Source organism: Anabrus simplex, chromosome 5 (genome assembly GCF_040414725.1).
Source record: "Anabrus simplex isolate iqAnaSimp1 chromosome 5, ASM4041472v1, whole genome shotgun sequence".
NCBI classification, from domain to species: Eukaryota; Metazoa; Arthropoda; class Insecta; order Orthoptera; family Tettigoniidae; genus Anabrus; species Anabrus simplex.
The window spans coordinates 173748578-173776552 of record NC_090269.1 but is presented as its reverse complement, the minus strand read 5'-3'; the positions used below and the strand labels follow the sequence as shown (position 1 = coordinate 173776552).

Genomic DNA, 27975 nt, shown 5'->3' with positions numbered 1-27975 from the left:
ATCTTCCCACAACTTGAATATGCTGCTTATCCCTAACCAATAAAGTGATTGTGGGCGGGTGTTTTCTTCCCTGAAACGCCTCGAACTTTCCGCGAGAGTATATAAACTGCTGATTTTAGGGTCTCGGTGCCACTTCTGTTCCATCTTTCAGTGTGTAAGGTACATAGCAGGGGGCGGGAAGCGCCTCTTTTCTTCGGCAGCGGTCAACAACAAGGTAATGGCCAATTAATAACTTCTTTCTTTGCTAGCTCAGCAGTTTAACTCTCGGCGCGGGTCCGAAGTTTTTCCATAATGTAACCTTCCTTAAACTGTATCTATTCTATCTTTAAACTGCATATCGGGATAGAGAGTGCTTAACCCTCTCGAGCTCCCAATCATATTGTTTGGAGGTGAACTTATTTTTCTCAACCTATTCTTCGTTGACGTAAAGCAAATTGTTCTTTTCTAAAGTCACCTCAGTAGTATGGGATTAGCCCTTGCATTAGTGGCCTAGAGCCAAATTAGGGCTTGAAACAAATAAATTAGGAGTGCAGATCGCCTCCTCTCAAATGGTTATTTTAGAGGTCATGTAATTAACCTTTTTCATTTAATAGACCTCAGTAGGTTGGGTAGGTTACCCCTGTGTCTATGTCCTGAGAGGACAACTTGAAGGTGGAGTTTGGTGTGGCCTTTGAGAGGCCTAAAGGTTGAGAGCGTGTGGCTCTTTCTTGAAAATTGAGTGTTGTATGCCTCGAGGAGGCTTTTCTGTGTAATTTGGAGCAAGTGCTCCCGAACATGAATGGGGTTTTCTGCCCCTCTGGTAAAACTTATTTTTGGAGTAAAATTGGGCTAATTGCCCTAGAAGTGTGAATTCAGGGCTCGAAGCCCAAATACTGTAAATACTGTAATTGCTCCTTTTGTTGCCTTGCTACTCTGTACCTGCCGTAATTGTTTGTTTTTTTCTTAATTTTGAAAAGAAAATATAACCTTGTTAAATTTTACATTAACTTTGATTCCGTAGTTTGAGACCCGTTCAAGCCCGCACCTTCTTTCACCTCTACCTACCGCTAAAACACGGTAATAATAATAATAATAATAATAATAATAATAATAATAATAATAATAATAATAATAATAATAATAATAATAATTGTACAGGGCGGTACACCTCCACGCCGCTAGTTCAAATATTGCGCCAATTTAAACTCCTCTACAGGAGAAGTTTGGAACCTTGAAAACTGAACTAATTCTACTATTTCTTAAAAGATCACTACGGGAAATGGTGTAATTTTGAGATTTTTTGAACTGTGTCTCTTCCGACGTGTTTTTGTTTACTATCTAGCAAGAAGTGTGGACTTTCTCTTCTAGATGCCACTGCCTAAAAACTATAATTATGCACCCTAGTGCGAAGTGAAGAAACTGGGTTTTTTTTGAAGAAATTTGGTAGTATTAAGTTTGTTCTTTGTTAAATTTCTTTCATTCATTTTTTGGGTTGGCAGTATAACCCTTTCTTTCCACCAGTTTTGGATTTAACTAATCAGTAATTTTTGTAATTAATTTTCCTCCAATCATAGCTTTCTTCCTCAGGTTTCCATGTGTAATTCCTAGTCCACCAATAAAGTTGAAGGGGTGTGTCTATTCATTCTTGAAAGGTCTCGAATTTTCCACGAGGGTATAAAAACTGCTGTTTATCTTGTCTCCGGGCCACTTCAGTAACATCTCTCTTAGTGTGTGAATAAGTAGCAGGGGGCGGGAAACGCCTCTTTCTTCAAGCGGCAGTTCATCTACAAGGTAATTGCCTGTTAACATCTTTATTTCTTGCTAGCTCAGCAGTTTAACTCTCGGAGAGGGTTCGAAACCTTTAGTAAGTAACCTACCTTCTTAAAATGTAAATTCTTTTCTGTCTATCTATAAATTACAAATCTGTAAATCGGGGATAGAGAGTGCTTCACCCTGTCGGAACTCCCCTTCATTTTTGAAAAAGGAGGTGACTACGTTTTCATAACAGTTCTTCTCTTCTTTAATGTAGTGAAGTTTTCTCATACGTGTCATCTTCCTAGCTTGGGATTAGCCCCTGTATATCGGCCTAGAGGCACTTAGGTTTTAAAAAGTGTATTAGGAGTGCAAACTACGCCTCCAGTCAATTTGGTATTTTGGGCCATGTAATTAACCTGTTTCTTTCCTGAGTAGGCCCAGTAGGTTGGGTACATGACACTCCTGTGTAAATTTGTAAGTTGTGCCTGCAGGCAAGCGATTGTAAAAGTCGAGGATGCCTTAAATAGGCGTGAGTAACTGGGAGCCGGTTCGCTCGTTTCAAATTAGATTTTGAGTGCCTCTTGAAAGCCGCTATGTATTTGGTGAGAGCAAGTGCTTTTTGATTTCAGGGGAATTCTGCCCCAGGTGGTCTGGTTGAATATTGGTAAAGTGGAGCTTGGAGCTCATTCATTATTCACCCGGGACCTGAACCCCCGCAAATGTAATTTATTAACTTGTTTTCCTGCTACTTGGTACCTGTTTCTCTGTTGTTGTTATTTGTTGATTTTGAAAAGAAAATATAACGTTTGTTAAAGTTTTAAATTAACTTTAATTTTGTAGTTGAGACCTATTCCCGCCCGCACCTTCTTTCACCTCTAACTACCACGGATAACTCCGTAATAATAATAATAATAATAATAATAATAATAATAATAATAATAATAATAATAATAATAATAATAATAATAATAATCGACACTTTGCCGAGGATTAACCAAGAACCAACGTGGTGAAGTGCCGTGTTCAGGCGAGAATCAATGCGGGCCTCTAGAAGAAGCTCGCTCAGAAATGTTTAAGGCTCTAGATCAGGAGAAGTAGCGAACACGTGACGAGGACTCGCCAATTTCTAAAAGAAACACCGAAAATGCGTGATCTCCACAACATTGGCTATGTTTTTTTAAACCGACAGGTGTTTATATCGTCATATGGACAAATGGCGAGGTAATCAACGAGAACGGGAAACACCTGAAGAAGGTCTAGAAATTATGGAAATGCCTACCATGATACTTGTAAATAGTATTCTTCTGAAATACAACACAAACGGGTGACTTTTTTTTTTTTTTTAGTTGTCCGTAGATCGTGTTGGTACCATGTGACTTTCTGGGTTAACTGCATATTCATTTTGAGAATTAAAGACCTAAGTTGGCGTTACAATATCAATAAGCATCTCACAATCTATATCTGATATTTGAAAGGCAATGGTAGTAATTACAATAATGTGCTTAGGGCCACGTAGAGGATTTAGTGGATGGTATAAGGGACTAGAAAAAGGGGGAATTTTTTATGATAAGTTTTCGATCACAACTCCCAGGGAAGAAAAGAGAAAAAAGGTCATATCAAACAGGCAACTATATGTATGTATTAAGAAAAATACTTCCGTGTAATATTTACTGTTACGGGGTTTTCGTGGTTTACAGAGGTGTAAGAAGGTGCCGGGGTGAATGGGTCGGCAGAAAAAAAGATCAGAGCATAAGTTAAAGTACTAAATTTCGAAATTTTATTTCTACCTTTTTTTCTGATTTTAATATTTGATAGGTTATCTGAATAAATAACAACAAATAACAGTTAAATGGAATAACTATGAGATTGTCAGCTCAGATAACGACGACTTAAAGTCAACAATCGGGTACAATTGAAAATATTTTCGATGCAATAGTTAACAAATGAATGAGCATGGTACCTCTAAAGGTACATTATTTCAAAGAGCATATTAGCTCCACTCACTTACATCGTATAGTACAATGAGCTTCAAACATTAATACAGTCCAGCCTCTTCGACGCACCAATTTCTTATGCATATTTACACTCGGTTAACTTCAGAAACTGTGTTTACTGTCATTTCAACTCAACGGTCAATTACACACACGTCTATAAATAATGAAAATTTAACAGGGGCAATGGCCATCAACGATCGACCATAAACAAAATGCGAGGAGTCGAAACATTTGCACCACTTTTGATATACACTAAATAATTCTACATGAGCTTACGGCCCGAAGTTACAGAGGGGTGACTACTGTAGATGCGAAGTTTTAAGTTCCAAAATAGTGTTAACAATTTAGAGATTTAGGGAATCAAAGTTACCCCCATACCAAGTTGATGGGTATTAATAGAGGGTGAACACTCTTTATTCCCTAAGTTACATATTTCCCAGCAGGGATTTGAACAAAATATTCAGACTTGCCTGAAAATTTACATTTAAAAAGGTGATATTAAACTTTGCAGTTTTACATTAAAAAGAAGTTTGAAACCTTTCCCTCAAGTTAACTGCCTGGAGCTATCACATATTAAAATATGTCTGCCATTACCTTAAGCTGTTGGACCTTCTGACGACGGCAAGGCTGTCCCTGCCCCCAACTACACCGTACACCCACTTAGACTCGAAGATGACAGTTTGGCCCCAAAGCGCCCACCTTTCATAGTAACTCAGAGGGGAAAGTTCCAAAACTCTTCAGAGCTAGGCAGAATGCCTGTACACACCCCCAGTTTTAATTGGCTACAAAAATATATCCAAACTTTTCTGATTGATCCATAACATAAGGAAGAAGGAAGCCGTAGTAATGCTGGCAACTTCAGCACATAAAAAAATATTTATAAACATTATTAAGGTTTACCAAATTAGACAATAGGAAATTCCCTAGAAAAAATTAACAGTCCAAATCTGCTAAGGGGACGAAATATGGCCCCCTACCTTAGATTCCAGAGTACCTCACAATGAAAAACGTTATGGATTTTTGGATTATTTCGTGGAGAGATGGATGGAAAACCACAAAGTCCCAATCGAGTTTCGGAATTACAACAGGCGTCATGGAAGCACCAACTCTGTCGAGGGATAATACGATAAAATTAACACCGAATTTGGAATAACGAATCCTCAAGTCAAGTACTCCATCATCTGTTTAAAGAAAGAAACGAGAGCACAGCACGTGAGTTAAGAACATGGAAAGTAAAAGAAGGAAGACTCTTTACACGACTCTGGATGACAAACCATAACAATGGTTAAAAATGAAGAAAACAGTCTAACTTCTTCGAACTTATTTCTCATCTCCAAAAGGTATGAAGAGTTATTATAAAGTGCAGGAGCTTAAATGTTGGCTTATGAGTATAAGTAAGTAATTGACGAAGCCGATAGCTGATTTTAAGCACGCCTTTGCATCAATATTGAATGTAGCCAGTACAAAGCCTGTGAAAAGTGTGCTGGGAATCATGAAAATTCACTTGACTCTTCAGGACAGAGCACGCTACCTGTGAAGGTTAGGCTTTAAATGTTAATCACAGGTAGTGGGGAAGCCCAAGCTCTAAGTATTGTAGAGAAATGGCGAGAAAGACCCTCGGTAATACTCTTTACTGGCAAAGGCCCCTGCACGTGGTGATTTACAGGACACCATTTTTTTGCTAGTTGCTTTACGTCGCACCGACACAGATAGGTCTTATGGCGACGATGGGATAGGAAAGGCCTAGGAATGGGAAGGAAGCGGCCGTGGCCTTAATTAAGGTACAGCCCCAGCATTTGCCTGGTGTGAAAATGGGAAACCACGGAAAACCATTTTCAGGGCTGCCGATAGTGGGATTCGAACCTACTATCTCCCGGATGCAAGCTTCACAGCCGCGCGCCTCTACGCGCACGGCCAACTCGCCCGGTAGGACACCATTTAGACTGTTGCATTCGGCAGGGAACTCCTCTAGATCGCACGTCACGCACGAACCGCTTTGGGAAACACAACACACTCAAGTTTGGGGATCAGTAATTTGTCTACTAAGATGAAATGTATAGGACACGGGGGATTTGAGTTTACTCTGCCTCTTCACTTTGTTAGAAAGGATAAGTTTAACATTAACAACGGCAGGATGCGGGAAATTAATAAAATGTTAAACATCGTAAATATTTCCGTTATTATTCGTCGTAGGATCATTGCGTACTGTGCATAACACAGGAAATGGTGCTTACTACAAGTTCTGTTATTTAGCTCTTATCGATGGAATCAGTATTAGAAAATTCACTTTTAGACCTTCCTTAAACTACCCAGCATAAATTGTAGTGCCTTCTTTCCTCATATACGCGTACATACATGCAACCAAACATAGTGGATTTGAGAAATATTGCATTTCCTTATTATTCTGGACATAACTGAAACAAAAATACGAATTTCGTCTGAATTTCTTACTAAAGTACAGAGAAAAGCCCTTTCTTAAAAATGTATATCGATGAGTGAAAAAAGCCATGACACTACAGCCCTGACGGACATCGATCTACCAACCGATTGCTGCTCAGCCTGAAGGCCTGCAGATTACGAGGTACTGCGCGTTATCGCGACGAATCCTCTCGACCGTTATTCTTGTCTTTCTAGACGGGGGCTGCTATTTCTCATTGGACAGCACACTAGCCATGAGATCTAGTTAAAAATATCGGACCTGGTCGGAAATTGAAGGAAGGACCTCCAGATAAGAGGCAAGCTCGCTGCCCCTTTATGGCGGGGACTATATAGATAACTGCTACATACAAATTATACCTATTAATGATTACTATGAATTGATGCATAACTGGACAATATAAAGGATGGTCGTAAACAATGCGAACTGGATATATCAGAGGTAAAGGGTTCGTCATGCTGATGAGTAATTCGATACCTCGTACCATCATTTTATCAGCTTTTGAAGTTAGCCAATGAGATCGCTTCGTGGGCGAATTCAAATGGGCTTTGGGCAGCAGTGTCCGGCCTCATGGCTAAACAGCTAGCGAGCTGGCAATTGATTCAAAGGGTACCGAGTTCGATTTCCGGCAGGGTTGGAGATTTTAACCTTAATTGGTTATTTCCACTGGCTGGGGGACTGGGTATGTGTGTCGTCTTTAGATAGAAAATACAACGAAAAACAAGAAAGAAAAGGAAATATCAGTAAAAACTCTAAAATAATATTGAATAAGAAAAAGAATGTGCATGTGAGTTAAGAACGGCTGAGCCTTGCCGAGAAATCAGATTCAAATACAAACACAGCATTGGTTTCAGCCGGTGTCACCGGGGCGTTGTTGCCTTGGCGCCATCCTGCCAACTCGGAGGTCTGTATTCAAACCCCGTCCATACCGAAGTTTGATTCTTCGACTGGTGCTATCAAGCCCGCCTTAAGCTACATGCAAATTTAGCAACACTGCTGTGCTAAGCCCTTTCGAATTTATTGGCTAACTTCAGCAGCTGATAAAATGACAACGGCGCGCGAATTATTTGTCAACATGAACAACCCGACCACGTGACACAAAACATCGCCTCATTACAGTGGCGAAATCCATTACCTTTGACTTCTCCAAGAATTTTCACAGTTTGTACACAAGTGACTTGAGGAGGTATATAGCATTACTAGCAAGATACCCGTGCTTCGCTACGGTATTATACTGAAATTTATAATTGAATGCTTATTGTTTTAGATATATAATCCGCCGAAATTCGCGATCTGACTCGTTTTCTGCGAGAATCCTCCAAAATTCCCGATCTGACTCGTTTTCTATTATTTTAAAGCACGTTTCCTCCCATTTTTCAATATTCCTTTCCAGCAATCGATTTTGTACTTCCCGGGCTAGGCTCAGGTATTCCTCCTGGTCAGTTGGGTCCGTAAATCTTTGCCATCTTTTCCTTTAATCATTTTTAATATGGATAAAATCCTTCAGGAGATCCGCGTGGTGTCATATTGGGTGATTTGGCGGCACTGAACCCGCGGCCGGACTGCATTCAAAGTCATTACCCGTCCAGGAGCCGTTGCCAGCGCGGTCCGCACATTTGACGACGGTCTGGAACATTATTATTATTATTATGTGTTGCTGGAATGGCTGATGACAGGGAAAACCGGAGTATCTGGAGAAAAACCTGTCCCGCCTCCGTTTCGTCCAGCACGAATGTCACATGGAGTGACCGGGATTTGAACCACGGAACCCAGCTTTGAGAGGCCGGCGCGGTGCCGCCTGAGCATCGGAGGATCCTTATAAGTACATTAATAACAGTAAAATCAATTGGTCTCACCTCCTTCTACACCCCACCGCCGTTAAGTTTATTTACCGCTACCACCCCCCCCCCGCAAAAAAATTAAAAGAAGGCTTGTTTCTTTATGTTTAAGGGAGATTCCAAACACCAATGTTCACGTCTATTACCTTCAGTTTTGAGATATAAGTATCCCCATAAAAGTAATTTACTTTTTTCACTTCATTTCACACTACTGCCCCCCCCCCCCTAAGTGAACTTTACCGAAAAAAATACTTGTTTCTTTAATAGTAAAGGATCTTCTAAATACCAATTATCACGACTCTAACTTCTTCAGTTTTTTATTTATGTGTCCTCATGAAAGGAATTCAACTCCTTTACACTCCCGCCCTCCAAGATGGTTTCCCGGCCAAAACGGTTTTTTTTTTTGTTTTTTTTTTTTGTTTTGAAAGGAGATCCAAATACGAATTTTCACATCTGTAATAACTTTAGTTTTTATTAGATGCATGTATTCTCATACAATTAAGCCAATTAATTTTTCAATTCTAACCCCCCTCCCCCCGCTTCATTGGATTTTAAGAGAATACGTGTATTTTTACTTTTAAAGCAGATTGAAAATATCAAATTTCACGTCTGTAAAATCTTCATTTTTGATATATCAGTAGCCTAATTAAAAGAATTCAACACCATTTTCAGTCACTTTTACCCCCCCTCCACCCAGGTGATATTTCCGAAAACTAAAAATACACGTTTCTTTATGTTTAATAGAGATAAAAAAATACCATTTTTCACTTCTGTAACATGTTAAGTTTTTTAGATATACTGTAAAAATTCTCATTTCAAAATTTCACCCTTTTTGAGTTCCCCTTAAGTGGAGTTTCCAAAAACAAACAAATGTTTCTTTACATTTACAGGAGATTCCAAACACCCACTTTTTAGGTCTGTAACATTTTACGTTTCCAAGATATTCTGTAGATATAGTCTTTCAAAAATTCACCCCACTCCTGTTTAACCGCCATTAATTCGATTTTCCGAAAACAAAATATACGTGTTTCTTTATTTTTAAAGGAGATTCTAAATACCAATTTTCACATCTATAACCTTTAAGAGTTTTGAGATATAGATACACTCATTTTAAAATATTACCCCCTTTCACCCCCTCCCTTAATTGGATTTTCCAGAAACAAAAAAATACGTGTTTCTTTATTTTTAAAGGTGATCCCAAATACCGATTTTCAGGTCTGTAGTATCTTCAGTTTCTGAGATATAAGTAGTCTCATTAAAGGCATTCAACCCTTTTTCCACCCCTTTTCATTCCTCCTATTGCGATTTTCCGAAAACAAAAAAATACGTGTTTCTTTATTTTTAATGAAGATTCTAAATACCAGTTTTTACATCTGCAAACTTTAAAAGTTTGGAGATAGAGATTCACTCATTTTAAAAATTCACCCCCTTTTCACCCTCCCATTAATTGGATTTTCCAAAAACAAAAAAATACGTGTTTCTTTATTTTTAAAAGAGATCAAAAGTACCAATTTTGAGGTCTGTAATATCTTCAGTTTCTGAGATATAAGTACCGGTATCCTGATTGAAGGCATTCAACCCATTTTTCCTAATTTTCACCCTTTTTCACCCCCCCTATTGGGGTTTTCAGAAAACAAAAAAATACGTGTATCCTTATTTTAAAAGAAGATTCTAAATACCAATTTTTACATCTGTAAACTTTTAAAGTTTTGAGATATAGATACACTCTTTTTAAAATTTCACCCCCCTTTTCACCCCCTTAGCGACGGAATATCAAAAAATCCTCTCTTAGCGAGCACCTACATCTTAATATGAATATATCCCCAAAATTTCATTTCTTTATGTCCAGTAGTTTTGGCTCGGCGATGATGAATCAGTCAGTCAGTCAGGACAAGTTATTTTATATATATAGACTAGCAAGATACCCGTGCTTCGCTACGGTATTATACTGAAATTTATAATTGAATGCTAATTGTTTTAGATATATAATCCGCCGAAATTCGCGATCTGACTCGTTTTCTGCGAGAATCCGCCAAAATTCGCGATCTGACTCGTTTTCTAATAGATTACGGTACGTTTCCTCACATTTTTCAATCTTTCTTTCCAGCAATCGATTTCGTACTTCCCGGGCTAGGTCCAGATATTCCACCCCGTCAGTTGGGTCCCTAAATCTTTGCCATCTTTTCCTATAAGCGTTTTTAATATGGATCAAATCCTTCAGGAGATCCGGCGTGGTGTCGTCTTAGGTGCCTTGGCGGTACTGAACCCGCGGCCGGACTGCATTCTTAGTCATTACCCGTCCAGGACCATTTTCCAGGGGGGTCCGCACATTTGACAACGGTCCAGAACATTATTATTATTATTATTATTATTATTATTATTATTATTATTATTATTATTATTAAAAGATGTTCTGAACCCCACAGCAAGCTGCAAGATCGCTACTTGGAGGTAAATTACATCTGCTGCCAGTGTCATTGTTACAATGTGACCAGCACCATCGTCGCGCGTAGGCAAGTGTGCGGGATTTCTGGCGATACCAATGACATACTTCCGTGCATTGTTGACCTTATTATAGAGGTGAACAATTTGACGGTCCATCTCATTCCTATCGTTTATTTCAAATGTGTTTAAATTTTTATTTACATGCCAGGAGGATCTACTGTAATCTAAGAACGTTCTCCGAAGGAAAAGATGGCTGTTGAAAACCAGCCCAGGAAAGATTTAAAATGATCGGTTTATGATCAGAATAAGTACATCGAAACTATATAGCCTGTTTCCAGTCATTCGACAGGGTCAGGAATGGAATGAATAAAGCCCCATCTAGCAGCGACAATAGGAATTGTGCCGGCTGCCGAAGCACACCTCTGGGGCAATGATCGTTGAATGACAAATGAAATGAAATATTGGACAGTGTTGCTGGAATGAATGATGAGAGAGAAAATCGAAGTAACCGGAGAAAAACCTGTCCCGCCTCCGTTTTGTCCAGCACGAATGTCACATAGAGTGACCGGGATTTGAACCACGGAACCCAGCTGCGAGAGGCCGGCGCGCTGCCGCCTGAGCAACGGAGGGTCCTTAAGTACATTATGAACAGTAAAATCAATTGATCTCACCTCCTTTTACACCCCACCGCCGTTAAGTTTATTTACACCCCCCCCCCCCCCAAAAAGTAGAAGACGTGTTTCTTTATGTTTAAAAGATATTCCAAACACCAATGTTCACATCTGTTACATTCAGTTTTGAGATATAAGTATCCCCATAAAAATAATTCACTTTATTTTCACTTCCTTTCACACTCCCCTCCCCCCCCCACCCCGTAAGTGAATTTTCCGGCAAAATATACTTGTTTCCTTAATAGTAAAGGATCTTCTAAATAGTAATTATCACGACTGTAACTTCTTCAGTTTTTGATTTATGTGTCTTCATGAAAGGAATTCAACTCCTTTTCACTCCCGCCCCCCAAACGCGTTTTTCTTTGTTTAAGGAGATTCAAATACCAATTTTCACGTCCGTAACAACTTTAGTTTCTATTAGATGTATGTATTCTCATACAATTAATTCAATTAATTTTTCAATTCTTTCACCCCCCCCCCTTCATTGGATTTTCCGAGAATACGTGTTTCTTTACTTTTAAAGCAGATTCCAAAGCAGATTTCACGTCTGTAATATCTTCATTTTTGAGATATCAGTAGCCTAATTAAAAGAATTCAACACCATTTTCAATCACTTTTACCCCCCCCCCTTCCACCCAAGTGGTATTTCCGAAAGCTGAAAATACACGTTTCTTTATTTTAATAGAGATAAAAATACCATTTTTCACTTCTGTAACATGTTAAGTTTTTGAGATATACTGTAGAAATTCGCTTTTTAAAATTTCACCCCTTTTTATTTCCCCTTACGTGGAGTTTCCGAAAACAAATCACCTATCTTTCTTTACATTTACAGGAGATTCCAAATACCCACTTTTTACCTCTATAACATTTTACGTTTCTCAGATATTCTGTAGATATAGTCTTTCAAAAAATTCACCCCAGTTTGTCACTCCTGTTTAACCCCCATTAATTGGATTTTCCAAAAACAAAAAAATACGTGTTTCCTTATTTTTAAAGGAGCTCCCATATACAAATTTTCAGTTCCGTAATATTTTCAGTTTCTGAGATATATGTATCCTCATTAAAGGCATTCATCCCATTATTCACCCATTTACACCCCTCCTATTGGGATTTAAAGAAAGCAAAAAATACGTGTTCTTGTATTTTTAAAGAAGATTCTAAATACCATTTTTTTACATCTGTAAACGTTTATAGTTTTAAGATGTAGACACACTCATTTTAAAAATTCACCCCCCTTTTCACCCTCCATTATTTGGATTTTCCAAAATCAAAAAAATCCCTGTTTCTTTATTTTTAAAGTAAATCCCAAATACCAATTTTCAGGTCTGTAATATCTTCAGGTTCTGAAATATAAGTAGCCTCATTAAAGGCATTCAACCGCTTTTTCACCCTTTTCCACCCTTCCAATTGGGATTTTCCGAAAACAAAAAAATACGTGTTTCTTTATTTTTAAAGGAGATTCTAAATGCCAATTTTTACATCTTTAAACTTTAAAAGTTTTGAGATATAGATAGACTCATTTTAAAAATTCACCCCCTTTTCACACCCCCATTAATTGGATTTTCCAAAAACAAAAAATATGTGTTTCTTTATTTTTAAAGGAGATCCTAAACACCAATTTTCAGGTCTGTAATATCTTCAGTTTCTGAGATATAAGTATCCTCATGAAAGTCATTCAACCACGTTTTCACCCCTTTTCACCCCTCCTATTGGGATTTTCCGAAAACAAAAAAATACGTGTTTCTTTGTTTTTAATGAAGATTCTAAGTACCAATTTTTACATCTGTAAACTTTAAGAGTTTTGAGATATAGATGCACCCATTTTAAAAATTCACCCCTTTTCACCCTCCCATTAATTGGATTTCCCCCAAACAAAAAAATACGTGTTTCTTTATTTTTAAAAGAGATCAAAAGTACCAATTTTCATGTCTGTAATATCTTCAGTTTCTGAGATATAAGTACCGGTATCCCGATTAAAGGCATTCAACCCCTTTTTCACCCTTTTGTGCTCCTCCTATTGGGATTGTCTCAAAACAAAAAAATACGTGTTTCCTTATTTTTAAAGAAGATTCTAAATACCAATTTTCACATCTGTCAACTTTTAAAGTTTTGAGATATAGACACACTCATTTTAAAATTTCACCCCCCTTTTCACCCCCTTAGCGACGGAATATCCAAAAATCCTCTCTTAGCGAGCACCTACATCTTAATATGAATATATCTCCAAAATTTCATTTCTTTATGTCCAGTAGTTTTGGCTCGGCGATGATGAATCAGTCAGTCAGTCAGTCAGTCAGTCAGTCAGTCAGGACAAGCTACTTTATATATATAGATTAGTCAATGTCTGTCCACCATCTGAAAGAGACAAAAGTCAATAACATCATTTATAACAGTTCCACCGTAAAATGAAACATTAATGTTATCTGATTACAGACACGGCGCTCAAAAAGTAGCTCCCTACATGTTGCTGCTGGGTGTATTTATGACGATGTCGGATATGATGTGCAAGTTATCTTTGGATAATGAGGCCTTCAAGAAGTTGATATCATCAGAGTCGACCTTCGATCTGGTGGTGGTGGATGCTTACATGTGTGAATGTATGCTACCATTGGCGCACGTCTACTCTGCGCCGCTCGCTTTGGTAAAGTAATGATCACAGTACTTTCTCATGACCACCAAATCTTAAGCGAAGTTGGAACACTATAGATCGAAAATTTTTAATTCAATCTTTTTTAGATTTTAATCTCAGAGACAATTTCTTAAATTATTATTCTTAGATGACTTTATTGCTCATGCTGTAGTCAGGACACCTGGCCCACTCTTACAATTAATCACATAAGGTAAAAAATGTGTACATAATTTTACAGCAACTACAACAGAAACAATAAAAAGTGACTGTGAAAAATTAAATATAAAAGAGATGAACATCAGTATTTTCTGATAAAATTAATATATCCTTACTTAAGAAACTCTGTCGAGAAACAAATTTTTCAGGTTTACTAATTTATTTTTTATTTCATACTACCAACAGAGATGTTTCTCCAATTGCAGGTGGCTTAGTCACTGCACATTTATTGAAAATAACATATGTCAGAAAGAACTTCATGTCTCAAAATAAAAATATACAACATTATTAAGAATGAGGCAGCAAACGAAATTTACAGCACATTAATACATTTGCAAGTTCGAAGTGGACTTATAGCCTAACCTAAAATATTTAATGTCTAAAAAATAATAAGATAAAAGTAGAAATAAAGAAACATAATATTTTTTTTTGCTAGGGGCTTTACGTCGCACCGACACGGATAGGTCTTATGGCGACGATGGGATAGGAAAAGCCTAGGAGTTGGAAGGAAGCGTCCGTGGCCTTAATTAAGGTACAGCCCCAGCATTTGCCTGGTGTGAAAATGGGAAACCACGGAAAACCATTTTCAGGGCTGCCGATAGTGGGATTCGAACCTACTATCTCCCGGATGCAAGCTCACAGCCGCGCGCCTCTACACGCACGGCCAACTCGCCCGGTAAAACATAAAATAAATTAAGAATTAGTATCTACAAAAGAAATAACTCTAGTCTTAAACTGAAACCATTTAAAGCAACTGACGTATAAGAAGAAAATCATGGAAAGTAAGGCATGAAATATATATGTTTGGTGAGAGATGAGTTGTGGCAATCAGTATGATCAACACATTAAATCTTAAGTGTAAAAAGACGCTAGTAGGTCCTAATGATAATTTGTTTGCAGTTTTCCCTAAATTTTGTTCATCTATATTTAAATAAAATAAAGGACTAAAATGAAACACAAACTAACTACGAAATAAGTATTAATAGAGTACATATAGGGTATGTCTTCAGAAATAGTGCTTTAACTGAACTCAAAGTACCCAGCATATTGCGACCATTACTTTAACTGTGTTCCTTCTTCAATAATTTGACATAATCATTGTATCTAACAGCAAAGTCTAAATCAAGATAAGGAAATATATGAACTGTTACGTTATAAGTAACGCACATTCTAAACAGTGGTGAGCTTCTATAAAATACTGTTTTAGAAATCGGAAGACACAAGTGATGTCTGTGTCTTAAACTGCCTTTCCGGGTATTGAACGATAATTGTTGTAGAAAGTAACTGTTATCTACCACATTATTGATAACTCTATGGAGGTATTTTTGATTATTTATTATACGTCGATTTAATAATGAAGTGAAGTTAAATCCTTTCAGGAGATCTTTATAGTGAATTATGCCACTAGGGACAAACCTGTTATATTTTTTAAAGTAAAAATAACGTAAGAAACGTTTTTGAAATTTCTCCACATGATTTTGATAAGATTTATCAAGGGGAGACCAAATTACCGACGCGTACTCAAGTTTGGACCTCACACGTGTATTGTTCGAGGGCTTGGATATGATTCAGGTCTCTGGTGTGTCGGATTGAGAAGCTCAGGTTTTTTTTTGCATCAGTAATTGTGTCATAAATATGTGGGTTAAACGACAAATTGTTTGTGATGCGTACTCCTAGATCATTAATTGAATTACGTGCGTCAGTAATTCATCTATAATAAAGAAATGAAGTGTTTGTCTGTGTTTGTTTTGCGTTTGCGCGATGCGCAGTAAAATGTACAGCACGCAGAGATCTGACATTTTGAGCATAGGTAGATGGAAGAGGGTCTGAATGCACCTGGAAGCCGGATTTTTAATTTTCGCTTTCGTTGGTGAGTTATGAACGAGAAATCGTCGGGAAACGTGTGTTGGAATATGACAGTTCAATGTGTTGTCACCAGGATTAAATGCATAGGCCTAGATTCACTGTCGCTAGGCAACGTACATAAGATAGGTAGAGAACACATGTCAAGGTCCGGCTCCATGGCTAAATGGTTAGCGTGCTGACCTTTGGCCAGAGGGGTCCCAGGTTCGATTCCCGGTAGGATTGGGAATTTTAACCATCATTGGTTAATTTCGCTGGCACGAGGGTTGGGTGTGTGTGTGTCGTCTTCATCATCATTTCATCTTCATCACGATGCGCAGGTCACCTACGAGCATCAAATCAAAAGACCTGCACCTGGCGAGCCGAACAGGTGCTCGGACTCGGAAGGCGACCCATCGCCTATGTTTCTAGGACCTTATAGGCTCAAGAGGCCAAACATTCTACCTATGAAATTGAGGGATTGGCAGTTCTGTTTGCACTAGAGAAGTTCCGACTCTACCTGGAACATGTCACATTCGACCTAGAAACGGATAACCAAGCGTTAAGTTGGGTATTAGCTAGGCCCCGTCGTACTGGTCGTACAGCCGTTGGGCCATCAGGATTTCTGCCTTCCAATTTGATGTGAGGCATATTACAGGATTTCTCTCTTGTGACACTCTTTGCCTTCCACTGATGGATCATGATGCGAGGAAGGTGGAAACGATGAGCTAAAAAATTATTGCACTAGATATTGGGTGGCTTATCAAATGGATTTATCGTCCACCCTACGCGACTCGCTGCTCAGAGTCAATAATTTGGATTATATAGAATCTGCTGATTCTATTCTTCGGGATGTAAGGTATTTATTTTGATTTTTGGATTGCCGTAGTTATGCTGATCTCGTGTACTGAGACCCTGTTCTACAGGTTTTTTAATTTTCATTTGCCGTAGGTTTGATTTGCTTCTCTTGTGTGCGCTTGTTTTACGTACAAATGATTCAATATGTGGGAACGGAAAATAGCTCTGTGTGAATGATGTGTGTTTGCCCGTTGTTCTGAATTGAGACCCTACGCTATGTTTTCTTCGTGGTTATTACTGGCTGGGCTTGTGTTCTTGTTGATGTTGTGTTAACGCTAATGTTGTGTAATTCATGTTCGCCCTAGGAGAGGCGATATGAATATGTCATCTAGCGTGGATACTGGATAAAGGTCATGATCGTAACTGGACGAGCCTATTATGCGGCGATCATTGGGTTGCGACCTGTTGAGACTTTCCTAAGTCGCTGACTAATTTTACAAACATTATATAAAACTGGATTTAACTTGAAAAATATGAAATATCTGCATTTAAAATGGAAAATCTGAAAATTAATATTCATTAAATAAAATACACACTCGTCGGACCTTGTACTCACACTTACTTGTTACCTGCTTACTTACACATACGTTATTTGAAGGGCGCCAGCTGCCACTCAGTGCAGCAATAATAGAAAGAGACTCTTGACTATCTCTAGGGTGTGGGGTAATAAGCTTACTTTTGACAACATACCATATAAGTTCTGGGAAAAGGAGATTGGCGTTCGGTTTCCCCATTAATTTTGAGGTTAAGATATTTTACTGTCAATGAAATAAAACTATGAATTCGTTTGATAGAACAATATATATTCTTTAAATAATATATCAAAAAATAGTGAGTCTTGTTGCGATAAAACAGATGAGAATATGAAATTATGACATTGCAACTGAAAGAAACTAGGCATGAATTTGGATTCTTCTTGATCGGACATTTAACAATTTATACGAAATATTTCCCTCACTGATTCACTTGACTGTACCTTCAACACTTTGAGTGTAATTACGACGTATTCCTTTGATCTGGTGTTTACTGTAGATGTGTCACGCCTAACTTGGTGATACATCCTTGTGACTGCTTCTTCTCCATATCATCTGATTTCTTTGTAAGTCAATATGGTATTACCTCTTGGCAGGTCCAGGGTTGCCCTCTCTAACTCCATGGTAAGCCCTTTCGTCCGTGTCTTCAACTAAGTGACCGACCAACCTTTGGCCTCACTCTCTCAATGACCAATGATAATGGCTCACTGAGTCTTCTCCATCTCTCGTTCACACTCGTTGACTGACCGACTGAGGTCTCTTCATCTCGTAGACTTCTTCACTGTTCTGCTTCCGTTTAACTAATGACTGACGCTACAATATGCACCCACCTTTTATAAACGTTGTTTGACACAGCTACGTAATCTCCAGAAATAACAATGACATACTCCCACAACGCCTCAAACTGTTGCATGTAATGGTGAAATCCCCTGGGGCGGCCGACTCACTGAGCGAAATGCTAAAAGCTCACGATGACGTAGCCATGACGTGGCGATGACTTGGCAGAATCGCCAGTAATATTGCACAATGTAAGGATGTCGCACTCAACATCTGATACATCGAAACTCTCACTGTACAGGTATTTAATGTTCATCTACATATACGTATATATGCATACACTCAATTACAAATACGCAAGCGACAAGCTTTGCGTAATGGAATTGAATAATAATTATAACAAAATAATAGTAATCTCACAGATAAAATAATAATACTGACATAATAATAATAATAATAATAATAATAATAATAATAATAATACAGATAAAATAATAAAATACAGATATCATCTTGTAACGGGATTTGAACCGTTACACTGTTAAGTTCTTTTGTTTTGCTATTTGCTTTACGTCGCACCGACACAGATAGGTCTTATGGCGACGATGGGATATGAAAGGCCTAGGAAGTGGAAGGAAGCAGCCGTGACCTTAATTAAGGTACAGCCCCGGCATTTGCCTGGTGTGAAAATGGGAAACCACGGAAAACCATCTTCAGGGCTGCCGACAGTGGGGCTCGAACCCACTATCTCCCGATTACTGGATACTGGCTGCACTTAAGCGACTGCAGCTATCGAGCTCGGTCTGTTAAGTTTTAATCAAGCTCGTGGGCCAGTGAACGTATTTATCATGCAGTACGAGTTTCCTTGTAACGTGTCTGGATAGTAATATTCATTTTGTCCTGCACACATTTGGTATCTGCACCGTGCGTGAGTGAGTTGGCATGAATTTATTTGTTTGAATATATGTTATTTTTCCGTATCTCACAGGTGACTATTTAATACCACCCTTATTTTTCTTTTTATTTGCTTGTTTATACGCCGGTTTGTTTCTTTATTTTAAAGATTTGTTCTCCATTTAACGTTTTTCATTGTTGGGTACATTTAACGATCTCGTAACTATGACAGCCTCTCATCTTTCATATATTGTCTTTTTGTTTCTTGCCAGGCCATCTTCCCGGTGTCTGGGGAAGGTGATTGTTGTGAACTCGTGTCTGCTATTACCGAATGTTTGCTTCATTGTACATATCCAACTTCTCGCTTTTCTGAAAGAAATGCTTCGTTCCATATAATTAATTACTTCGCCAAAAAGATGGATGTTCTAATTCTGTTGTAATTGTAATTCACAACGTATCCTTACAATTCTGTTAACATCTACCAGGCGGCACTTATTATGGGAAACACAGCTGCGCGTTTAAAGCCCTTACGTCTGTGATACGTAAGTAATCTCTCTTCTGTATTCCTTCTTAATTTTGGCTCGCTTTATGTTTTTATTTGAATTCCTACTTGTGTTAATAAATTTATGTTTTTGATCTCATTGTGTTATATGGGGGGTACGGGTTATCACTTTTCTACTTCCTATCGTTGATTGATGAGGTACGAGTCCAGCTCCGGGCTGTTTTTAGCCTGCTCCGACCAGTCTACGAGGTAAGTACTTGTGTTAGTAGGTGTGTGTGCGCGGGGAGGGGCACGCATGTTTCATCATATGTGATGACTTAGAACTAAAAATCTGGTTTTCGCTGAAGCTTCCCCTTTCATCGCTGATATACTATCACACGATGAGAATTTTGTTCGTCGTTCTAACACGAGGCACCCACTTCACTGCAATTTTGCAATAGCCAAGAGCATTGCGTATCATATCTTCACTTGTTCCATAGGAGATATTCATAATTACTGCAACCTGTTAACACGTTCTTTCACTTTGGCTGTTTCTCTACAACTAAGCCTCTCAGGCACGTGATGCGCATGGCGTTGTGTTACGTAGGTTCAGGTACTGCCAGCACCAAACGTAAGTGTGGGAGCATTAAACAGCATTAAAGCCATTCCGGTTATGTTTTGATTCGTCTTCGTGTAATCCGCTGGAATATGTTTCAACCGTTTCCAGATGTGTGGGAGGCGCAGGAGACCAGTAGCAATACCGCTCGTTGATGTCCGCGAAGCACTCTACCGCCTGCAATGCCTTTGTCACAGTACTGATCTTGTAAGGGAACTGTGAGCAGAGTGGATGTAGGAGGTCCTAGAGTATCCACCCTATTCAGCGACAGTCTCAACACAAGTTTTATTACTCCCCCCATTCAGATACACCCTGAGACTTAAAGCGCTATTATTTCCAAACGTTCGTAAGTACACAAAAGCCTGACTGCGTTGCAATTACATTGACATACTTTTACTCTCTGCGTGCTGTCATTTCTTGATGGATACAGTACTTTTGCATCCATCTCTTGGCACAGGCCAGAATAAAGTGTAGCTTCCACCGAAGTCCCAGTCTCATCCATGGCTGTGACAATATGGAAGTTGCTGGGGTATGGGTAGTGCTGAGTGATGACATTCAGAGCACGACTAGTGCATCTGAGTGTTATGAAAGGTGCTGCTCATAGGATCAGTCTGCTGCAATAGTACTTTCTGACCCAGTGAGGAAAGCAATGGCAAACTAACTCACTCTTCATCTTGCCTAGTATGCCTCATTTTGGTGCTGCCATTGGTTTTTGGGGTTTCCTTATAACTGCATAAACTTTGGTGGTGCAATTTGAGGATCGAACCAGCCTCTGGGCTGATGACCTACAGACAGACTTTTACTCTGGGGAAATTTGTTGATTTCCTTGCAAGCAACATAGAATTTTCCCATTCGTGCTATTACCAACCGTTACACCCAAATATTATTTGAATTTAACAATTCGAAGTTCCCTGTTCACCATTTAAAATTATGATCTATAGTTTTCTTCTTTTGTTAAGTATCATATAGAGTGTTCGGCAACAACCTAGGTCCACTAGAAAGTTGGTCATACTGATAAACAATTTTTTTAAAATTCGATTTCTTGCACGTTTTCATATCATCGATTGCTGAAGTTAGCCTATAATATAGTTTCAAGTGTGAATGTAAATGGACTTTGCGAGGTGATGATGCTAAATCTTCACGTGATTTAAGACTGGCTTTTACCGAGCTCGATAGCTGCAGTCGCTTAAGTGCGGCCAGTATATAGTATTCGGGAGATAGTAGGTTCGAACCCCACTGTCGGCAGCCCTGAAAATTGTTTTCCGTGGTTTCCCATTTTCACACCAGGCAAATGCTGGGGCTGCACCTTAATTAAGGCCACGCTTCCCCCCACCTCCTAACCCTTTACTGTCCCATCGTCACAATAAGACGTATCTGTGTCGGTGCGACGTAAAGCAACTAGCAAAAAAAATAAGACTGGCTTCTGAGCACCGATTGTAGGAGGTTTTCATTGTAATGCGAGTCCAAGTCCACTGTAGGCACGCTACATGCAACAGCTACCGATGCCAATAAATCAGTCCCAAACACAAACACATCGTACCGTTCACTACCTTCCCTGGCGATATTTTCCTTCCAATGATGGTCTTAAGCCAGGCGCAGATTCAGTAACAACTCATCGCAAAGCGCATGCGAGATATAGATCTTTGAAATTATTTATCAGTATGACCAACCATCTAACGCTCAAATTCAAGGTTCACGTGGTTTCCGACCCTTTAGTTAGCTGGTTTTAGATGGATGTACATACAAAATCTCCTTTTAAAAATAATCTAAAAGTGATGAAAATTGTTGACGAAGCATTTTCCCTGAAGCCTCCTTTTTATTCTTCAACTAATCTCCTGCCTGTACATCCTCAACAAAGTAAGTCGCTACTCGAGAGTATTAATAGACAACTATCTTGTTTCAGTTCGCTCCATCCATTCCGCTGCCGTGGAACAACGCTGCCATTGGAAATCCCAACAACTACAATGTGGATTGGCAATTTTTCTTGTCACAGTCACCAACAGTGGGAAGACCCCTTGGGTTCTTCGACCGTGCCATGGCAACGGTAAATACATAACTTTATCTCCAGCACTCATTGTATAGAATACTGACATTGATTTTAGTTGTTAACAGCGATAAAAATAATTTTTATTATTATTATTATTATTATTATTATTATTATTATTATTATTATTATTATTATTCTTTTTCAATACCTATTCTAATATTATAAAGAGATTTAAGAGTTTTTGTCTATAGAGGGTACCCTTGAAAATCACTCAACCGATTACAGTAATTCTTTCACCATGGAAAGAGATTATTATGGGTGGTATAAATTAATCTATCTTAGAGGTATATGGAGAACATGTAGTTTAAAAAAAGTGGAGCAGGTCACAGAGAATACGCTTGCGGAACCCTTAAAAGTGAATAACCTGCGTGAAATGACTCTCCTATTAAAAATAGAGCCCGTCAACTTTTTAGGAAAGAATGCTTGTCTGTATTTCAGACCATATCCTTAAAGGAAAATAATGGGAAAACTGGTGGTCGTATCGAAAAAAGAGCACACATACGAGATTTAATAGTTAATTTACAATATTAAAATGAGCAAACTAATTATCTTCCTAACAGTTAGGACTTCTACATGATAGAAAAGCATTTCTAGCATACGACATTCATTGTACACTTTGAGAGAAAGTTTGTTAAGGCAGAATTTTTTTAGGTGGGGGGGGGGGGAGAAACTCAAAAGGAATGATGTAGAAAACCTTTAAAGTGTATGCACTGCTTAATTCGTTAAAATTAGACGTTCTGAAATAAGTATTTTTCCCCGGCTAAGGCACTGGATTTATTAACAGAATGAAAAAATTGAAGAGAGAGGGTGATGAGGGCGAATATATTATAGCTTTGTTCTCTCTAATTATTGCAGATTTAATAGTTAATTTACAATATTAAAACAGGCATACTAATTTTCAAAATCTATGAAAATATATGAAAAATGTTCTTTCCTTTCTTTCCTTGTGTTTGGATTTGTCAATAACAACGACAACAGATTAACAAAGGACCGCTTCACTTAAAGATCTTGGAAGCTCAAAAATGTACAACTAGAAAGCTCGTAAGCTCGGAATATTGACTATACTTGGAAAGAAAACCCCCATCTCGAATGAGTAAGGAAACGTACTTCATAACACATGTTGCCATCCTCCTGTATTTAGCATTCCTTGCCGTTCTATCATGATACACAGTGAGTCGCTGCTGTCTTCTAGCGACACTCTGTCCATCAAGGTCGATCCGATCTTGGTGCAGCTTTGTAATTAAATTAATTATATAAAATTACTCATCATCTTGCTAGGATACAGTTTTATTACTGTGCATACTGAGAAAGGGTTTCGAAAAATGTCACCAATAAGGCAGTGAAACAGGGGTAAAAACCTGAAAACCAAAATACTCATTCCTACGATACCGTTCAACGGACAATGTGTCCGAGTTGTTGGCTGAATGGTCAGCGTACTGGCCTTCGGTTCTGAGGGTCCCGGGTTCTATTTCCGGCCGGGTCGGGGATTTTAACCTTCATTGGTTAATTCCAATGGCCAGGGGGCTGGGTGTTTGTGCTGTCCCCAACATCCCTGCAACTCACACACCACACATAACACTATCCTCCACCACAATACCACGCAGTTACCTATACATGGCAGATGCCGTCCACCCTCATCGGAGGGTCTGCCTTACAAGGGCTGCACTCGGCTAGAAATTATGTTATAACGGACAAAGTTGAAATTTCACTCAATGATTTCTCCTGTCGATGTTAAATGAAGACAAGTTTAGAGAACAACTAGCTGATGTACCCGTGCTTCGCTACTGAATTATACATTGCATACATAATTGTAGGTTTGGTAGAGTACACGTTGTGAGCAAGACTGTATTAAATTGCGTAGCTCTTAACGTTATCCTAGAAACCCGACGGGGAAGTCCGAAACGTATTTTCTCATATGAAGATTGGGTTAGGAAATTTTCATTGTAATGTTACGCCGGCTTGCCTACCAACAGTCACAATCAGGTTGGGGAGTTTTCACTATAATGGCAGACACTCATTCTCTACCTGTCTTTTTACATCCTCAGAAAGACTGTATTAGTAATTTACCCAACATTAGAATGACGTCAGTAGGAGTGGCGCAATTAAAAGTAATGATTTCATATGAAATATTCGATCAAATTAAAAATCACACATTTTCTTACTTTTAATGAACAGTCCAAAGTTCCAGAGCTGGAATGGTCAGGTCGCAGACAGCCGTGATCAGTGAACACTCTTCGTTTCTTATTGGCGGGGGGTTTTGAATAGTGGAGAGTGCCAGAGTAAAAGGTATGCCTGTTTACTTCTCTGTTTCCTAGGAGTACCCGATGAGTCGGAAAATCTCAATTCACTACACTGACGGAGGAACAACTATCTCACTTGGAGGCAATTTTTTCTTCCAAGCCAGAGGATAAACCCCATCTTCGCTGCTAATTTGGAATGAAATGATTGCAGGTTTAATAAAGGTGAAGAGGAAGTCGCTGTTCTTAAGAAACGGCTCTTTTCAGGGTTGAATTTTGAGTTATTTAGTGAATAGTGGTGCTATAATTTGGAACAGGCTTAAATTGTAATTCTAGACAAGTTCATACTGTTAGTAAGAGAGCCTCTGCCTTATGTGCACACTGCTCATTCAAAAGAGCGCGTCAGAGTAGGGATCGAATAGCTGGAATACTACGATGAACCAGTGTGTTACATACCAGCAGGATCAGAAAATGTATGAACCACAGGAATGACATGCTAAAGAAGACAGTTATATAACTCCCCAGCTGCAGTAATCCCATGTATCGGAGTTGAGTGTCAGCATAAGAGACAAAGAACATCACAACAAACAATAGTCAACTTCAAAAAAATAGTCAACTTGTTGATCAATGTTCTGCGCTTTCGATATTGTAGGCCTTCACATTTAATTTTCTTCCGACTCTGAAATGCCATTCTTATCATAATTGGTACGGTACAATTGAATGTAACATAAATGTTCGGAAATTGTATTCTTTATAAGTTTTGTTATGTAGTACTTTTCGATAGGACCAATAATATAGGTAATTAAAAATTAAATGTTACGCTCCTTCCCCTAAGCTACCATTTTATCCGGGATGAATAACATTCTTTATAGCTTAAACTGTAGATTCTTATTATCCATCTCTATATACCGATTTTCATTAAATTCTATTCACCCATTTTCTCGTGGCTGGGCGTTGATATGGACTCAGCTACAAAAATACAAATTCATGAATGTCTATGTTATCGTAGCCGGTACGGTAAAAATGTATGACATAAATGATCGGAAATTTAATTCTATATAACTTTAGTCATGTAGTATTTATCGATACGACCACTAATAATGTAAATATTTGAGAATTAATTTTTAGGCCTTCCCCTAAACTACCATTTCAATCGGCGTGAATAAAATTATTTATAGCCTATATTGTAGTAACTCTTTCCCTGACTTTACATACCGATTTTCATTAAATTCTCTTTAGCCGTTTTCTCGTGATGCGTGTACATACAAACATACATACATGCATACATACATACAGACTGACAGAAATTACGGAAAAGAAAAACGTGCATTTTCTTGTTACTGTGTACATGACCGATACAGAAATATCATCCTTTGCAAATTCTGAGCAATGTACAGACAAAACTCTATTTTACGTATATACATGTCATCCCGGCTTAAATGGGACTTCCTTTCTTTCTTCTTTCTTAATCTGCTTACCCTCCAGAGTTGGTTCTCCCTTGGACTCAGGGAGGAATCCCATCTCTACCGCCTCAAAGGCAGTGTCCGGGAGCTTCAGACTTTGGGTCGGGGATAAAACTTGGGAGGAGGACCAGTACCTCTCCCGGGCGGTCTCACCTGCTATGCTGAACAGGGGCCTTGCGTGGGGGCGGGAAGATTGAAAAGGATAGACAAAGAAGAGGGAAGGAAGCGGCCGTGGCCTTAAGTTAGGTACCATCCCGGCATTTGCCTGGATGAGAAGTGGGAAACCACGGAAAACCACTTCCAGGATGGCTGAGGTGGGAATCGAACCGACCTGTACTCAGTTGACCTCCCGAGGCTGAGTGGACCCCGTTCCAGCCCTCGTACCACTTTTCAAATTTCGTGTCAGAGCCAGGAATCGAACCCGGGCCTCCGAGGATGGCAGCTAATCACACTAACCACTACACCACAGGGACGGACTTAAATGGGACTTAATACTCGAAAGAAGAAAATCCATATTTGAAATTTCACATGTTGGTTCCTCACCTTAAATAAGAAGTGGTCTTGAAAATTATGCCTGTAAGGGGACTTAATGGGATGAGTCCTGACGACATAAATGCTCATTTCTCTCAAACAGTTTGACATACGAGCTTAAATTTCATATGTTTCTGTGTCTTAAATTTTAAATAAGCAGTGATGTTAAAACAATACATTCCTAAGTGGTTTTAACTTGGGGAGGGGGTGAGGGGGGTGGCCTGATGAAAAAAATATTCATTTCTCTGAAACTGTTTGACTTACGAAGTTAAAATTTTACACGATGATTGCTCCTCTATGTCTACGAATTTAAATAAAAAGCGGTCTTAAAACAATACACCGCTAAGTGGGTTTGACTGGGGATGACGCCTGACGACAGAAATATTTATTTCTCTGAAATCGTTGGGACATACTAGGTTGAAATTTCGCATGATATCCTATTTGTTAAATAACAGAAATATGTAACCACTCTGGGAGTTACATGGGGGTTAACATCAAATAACAAGAATATTCATTCCTTCAAAACCACTTTACGTACGTAGACTAAATTCCAAAGGGGGGTATTTATTTTATATCCTAGGTGTGAAAAAGGAAATATTTTAAAACATTCCTCCCCTAAGGGGTTAAATGGAGTTAGCTTCGGTAACGAAAATATTCAACCCACCGGAACCGTTTGACATTAGAAGTTGTAATTTTACGAGAAGTTGTCATTTTATATTATATGTTATGTAATATTTCTCCCCGGGGTGGTTGGGTGAGGGTTGATTCTGAAAATCACAGTGTTCATTCTTCCGAAACCGTTTCACGTACGAACTTACAATTTTACATGAACTTTCAGTTTCAAACCATTGCAAAGCACAAGTATGTTGCGAATACTAACATCGGTCCGTTCGTTTATTCGTTGTCTTCTGTGTTACACCATCGCGACGGAATAGGTTCATATTTGGAGCTCCCCGTACAGAAAGAGGTTTAAGATACAAGTGATTTAAAAGTTACCCAACGAGCTGGAGGTTTACGAGGAGACCAAAACAGCTATTAAATACAGTGTGCCAGGAAATGTTCTCCGCAGCGCCTACGTGCTGCTGCGTGAGGTGGCATCAGCAGTTAAGTTGTCAGCACAGCTGCTGCCGCTTGTATCAAATAAAACAAACAACAAACAGTAAACTTTGTACTCACCACATCAATTCATAACAGATGCTGGAAGTGTTGTCCTTGTGTTCGAAGACAGACTTCAACACGTCTAGATATATTGTCGAAGACTTTCACTGAAGTGTCTAGCGTAATGGACTGCACATAATTAATTATATTCACTTTAAAGTTCATCAATCCTTTTTCGTCTGTTAAAACCGTAGGCCTGCCTATTCCCGGTACATCATCAACTGAGCCGGTCACACGAAATTAACTTATCAAATCCTGAACGGTACCGCGATTTGGACACTTTGAATTAGGAAACCGGACCTGAAATTTTAGTTTCACATTTTCTGTAAACCGATAGCCTTCGCGAAAAGCGCATTCCACTAAAAAAGTTGTCTCTTCAGTAGTAAACATTACCGCCTGTATCCTGTTTCACAATTCAATAATCTACCTGAATTCTCGCTTAATGCAATACACTGACCATGTCTACAGCCCACAGCTCACACGTGTGGCCTCCCTGTACTGCTATCCTGTTGACCTTGGTCTCTCGGCGAGTGCGGGTGACACATATGGCACCGTGCTGCCAACTACACTGCTC

General features: G+C 38.9%; 1 protein-coding gene across 2 annotated transcripts in view; it reads left to right on the top strand.

Moving 5' to 3' along the window:
* Positions 1 to 27975, top strand: part of LOC136874735 (UDP-glycosyltransferase UGT5) — a 115327-nt gene that overhangs the window by 43115 nt on the left and 44237 nt on the right. For both annotated transcript variants that reach the window (XM_067148403.2, XM_067148402.2), the window contains exons 3-4: positions 13553 to 13760; positions 21869 to 22009. In XM_067148403.2, coding sequence (XP_067004504.2) covers positions 13553 to 13760; positions 21869 to 22009 — 349 coding nt within the window. The remainder of the gene's footprint in view (positions 1 to 13552; positions 13761 to 21868; positions 22010 to 27975) is intronic.